The sequence below is a fragment of the Eucalyptus grandis genome, chromosome 6 (genome assembly GCF_016545825.1).
Source record: "Eucalyptus grandis isolate ANBG69807.140 chromosome 6, ASM1654582v1, whole genome shotgun sequence".
NCBI lineage: Eukaryota > Viridiplantae > Streptophyta > Magnoliopsida > Myrtales > Myrtaceae > Eucalyptus > Eucalyptus grandis.
The window spans coordinates 24,359,375-24,361,879 of record NC_052617.1 but is presented as its reverse complement, the minus strand read 5'-3'; the positions used below and the strand labels follow the sequence as shown (position 1 = coordinate 24,361,879).

At 34.9% G+C, this 2,505-nt stretch overlaps 1 protein-coding gene across 1 annotated transcript; it reads left to right on the top strand.

Moving 5' to 3' along the window:
• The first annotated feature begins 254 nt into the window (after positions 1-254).
• LOC120294387 (wall-associated receptor kinase-like 1) lies at positions 255-1,403 on the top strand. Its single transcript, XM_039314452.1, has one exon. The coding sequence runs from the start codon at positions 255-257 to the stop codon at positions 1,401-1,403; it is 1,149 nt and encodes a 382-aa protein (XP_039170386.1).
• The last annotated feature ends 1,102 nt before the right edge of the window (positions 1,404-2,505 follow it).

The window sequence follows — 2,505 nt, the reverse complement described above, 5'->3', positions numbered from 1 at the left end:
TATGATACAAAACACAATTGATGACTTATTCGGTTTATAATAACGTATGTCAAATTTTAAATAAGGACTTTCATAAGGATTATGATACAAAACATGTATAATCCTTGTTATATTTTGAAAGTTATCCAAAGCAATGGTAATAGACATGGATTATGTAAAAAAGAATTAAATGGGTTGTGCGTTTGAAATTAAATTCTTTTAAGAATTATGTGGACTGTATAAGGATTACACGCTCGAATCATTAATCTAGTTACATGTATTCTTTGGCAGGGATTATTCTAGCCCTCTCCTTCTTAATTGTCAGTGCTTTAGCCTTTCACACGTGGAAGAGGAGAAGCAAAGAGAAAAACTTCAAACGAAATGGAGGAGTGCTCTTGAAATACCACAGAGTTCGAATCTTTACGGAGGTAGAGTTAGCAAAAGCAACCAACAACTATGATGTTAGCAACAAGTTGGGCGAGGGCAGTTTTGGTTCCGTGTATAGGGGGAGAATAGCAGGGAACACCGTGTTTGCGGTCAAGAAGCCTAAAGACATGCACAAGTCTCTAATAAAGGGGGATTTCCAGCATGAACATGAAATTGTGGTGCAAATAAACCACAAAAACGTGGTGAAGCTCCATGGCATATGTTTGGAGACTAGGATACCATTGCTGGTTTATGAATACATTTCGAATGGTACCCTCTTCCAACACATCCATCAAAATGCGTCAACCATTTTGAAATCATGGAAAAACCGGCTCAGAATAGCCACCGAAGTAGCTCTTGTACTCGATTATATGCATTCCTGTGTAGAACCCGCAATCATTCATGGTGATATCAAGTCAATGAACATACTTCTGGATCAAAATTACTCGGTAAAAGTATCTAATTTTGGAACTTCGGTACCTATATCACCAGTGCGTAGTCATGTCTTAGCCAATGAAATACAAGGCACGGGCTACATCAATCCAGAATATTTAACTACTAGTATGATAACAATTAAGAGTGATGTACATAGTTTTGGAGTTGTTCTCGTGGAGTTGCTCACGGGAAAGAAGCTAACAAGTTTCATTACTAAGGCCAGAGAGTCAATCAATATCATCCATTATTTCATCTCTTCCGTGAAGGATAAGACATTCTCCAATGTCATAAATTTCGAGGACGCTAGTGAAGATGTAATGGAGAGAATAGAAATGGTTGCTGTGATTGCAGTGAAGTGCTTGGATCAAAGTGGTGCAAGGAGGCCGGCAATGAGGGAAGTGGCCGAGCAACTCACTAGGATTAACTGCGAGCTCAACAGCTCAACAGTTGATGGAAACAATGAAGGGACTGAAGGCGAGGTGCTTGAAGAAAACCCCTACTCCCATGCGACTTCAATTACCTCCGAGATGAGCCAACATGGGACGACAGGCTCTCTTTTCTGATCTGGGAATGGACTTAGTAGCTTCCAGTATCGGATACCTTATTACTATGGTAACATGTCTATTAATTGTCTATAAGAAATCCAAGAGTTGATTGCGTATTCTGAATATATGTAATGTTTGCCATTTGTTTTGGACTAATAGTTGTGCAAGCATTTGTGCAAGTTTGAGAGTCACAATCTAATATCATATATGTATAGTTGTGCACTAAGGTAAAGTTATAAAAGGCTGACATATGGCCACTTTTACATTAACATAATCTCTCTTTCCCACTATCTTTTCTTCGTTGTCTTTTTTCTTACTTACATATAATAATAGGTCAGAAAAATAATCTACTCGCTCCTTTTTATCTTTCTTTTTTTCTTATTATAATTCCAGTTCACTTTTATGGCAAGTAAAAATCTCCATTCACTTTTAGCCTCCTTTTCACTAATTATATAGCAATCAATCTTAATATAATTTTCATTTCCGTGAAAAGATAATAGAATTGTTGGCCAAAAGGATTATAATAGGCCAGTAAAAGTGCCTATTTCCACTCTTTCTTCCTGTTTTGTAATATGATCTTAATTTGATATGATGGTAAAACAAAAAATAAAATCTCAATTTGCTTTACTTTCTCTTTATTTTTTAGTTCATTTAATCAGTTTAGATGTTAAATCGAAGTGAAAGTGGGAAAGACAAAACTCATAAAATACCACATCTTCCGACCTTGATATGATTACTTATAAATATGATAAAGGGATGAAAAACACTATATAGTTAATTCATCAAGAACAAAATGTTCTTATCCAAACCTATATGAAGGGATCGTAAGATCAATAAAGAAGTATCAGGGAATTTACTTGATCATAACTTTATATCAGAAAAAAATTGTTTTATTTTTAGGATGAAAGAACTTAATTGTTTTGTAAGTTTGTTACTAATAAACTGCAATGAAATACACTAGCTAGCAAGGAATATATAACCTATATTAAAGGCGATAGAATTTTATTTTTTTTGTTCTAAAAAGGCGATAGAAATAATTAGTACTTTTCCGTGCTATCTACCAGAACTTTACAAATTAATGGCTCAGACTAAATTAATATTTTAGTCATTGACCGGGTTC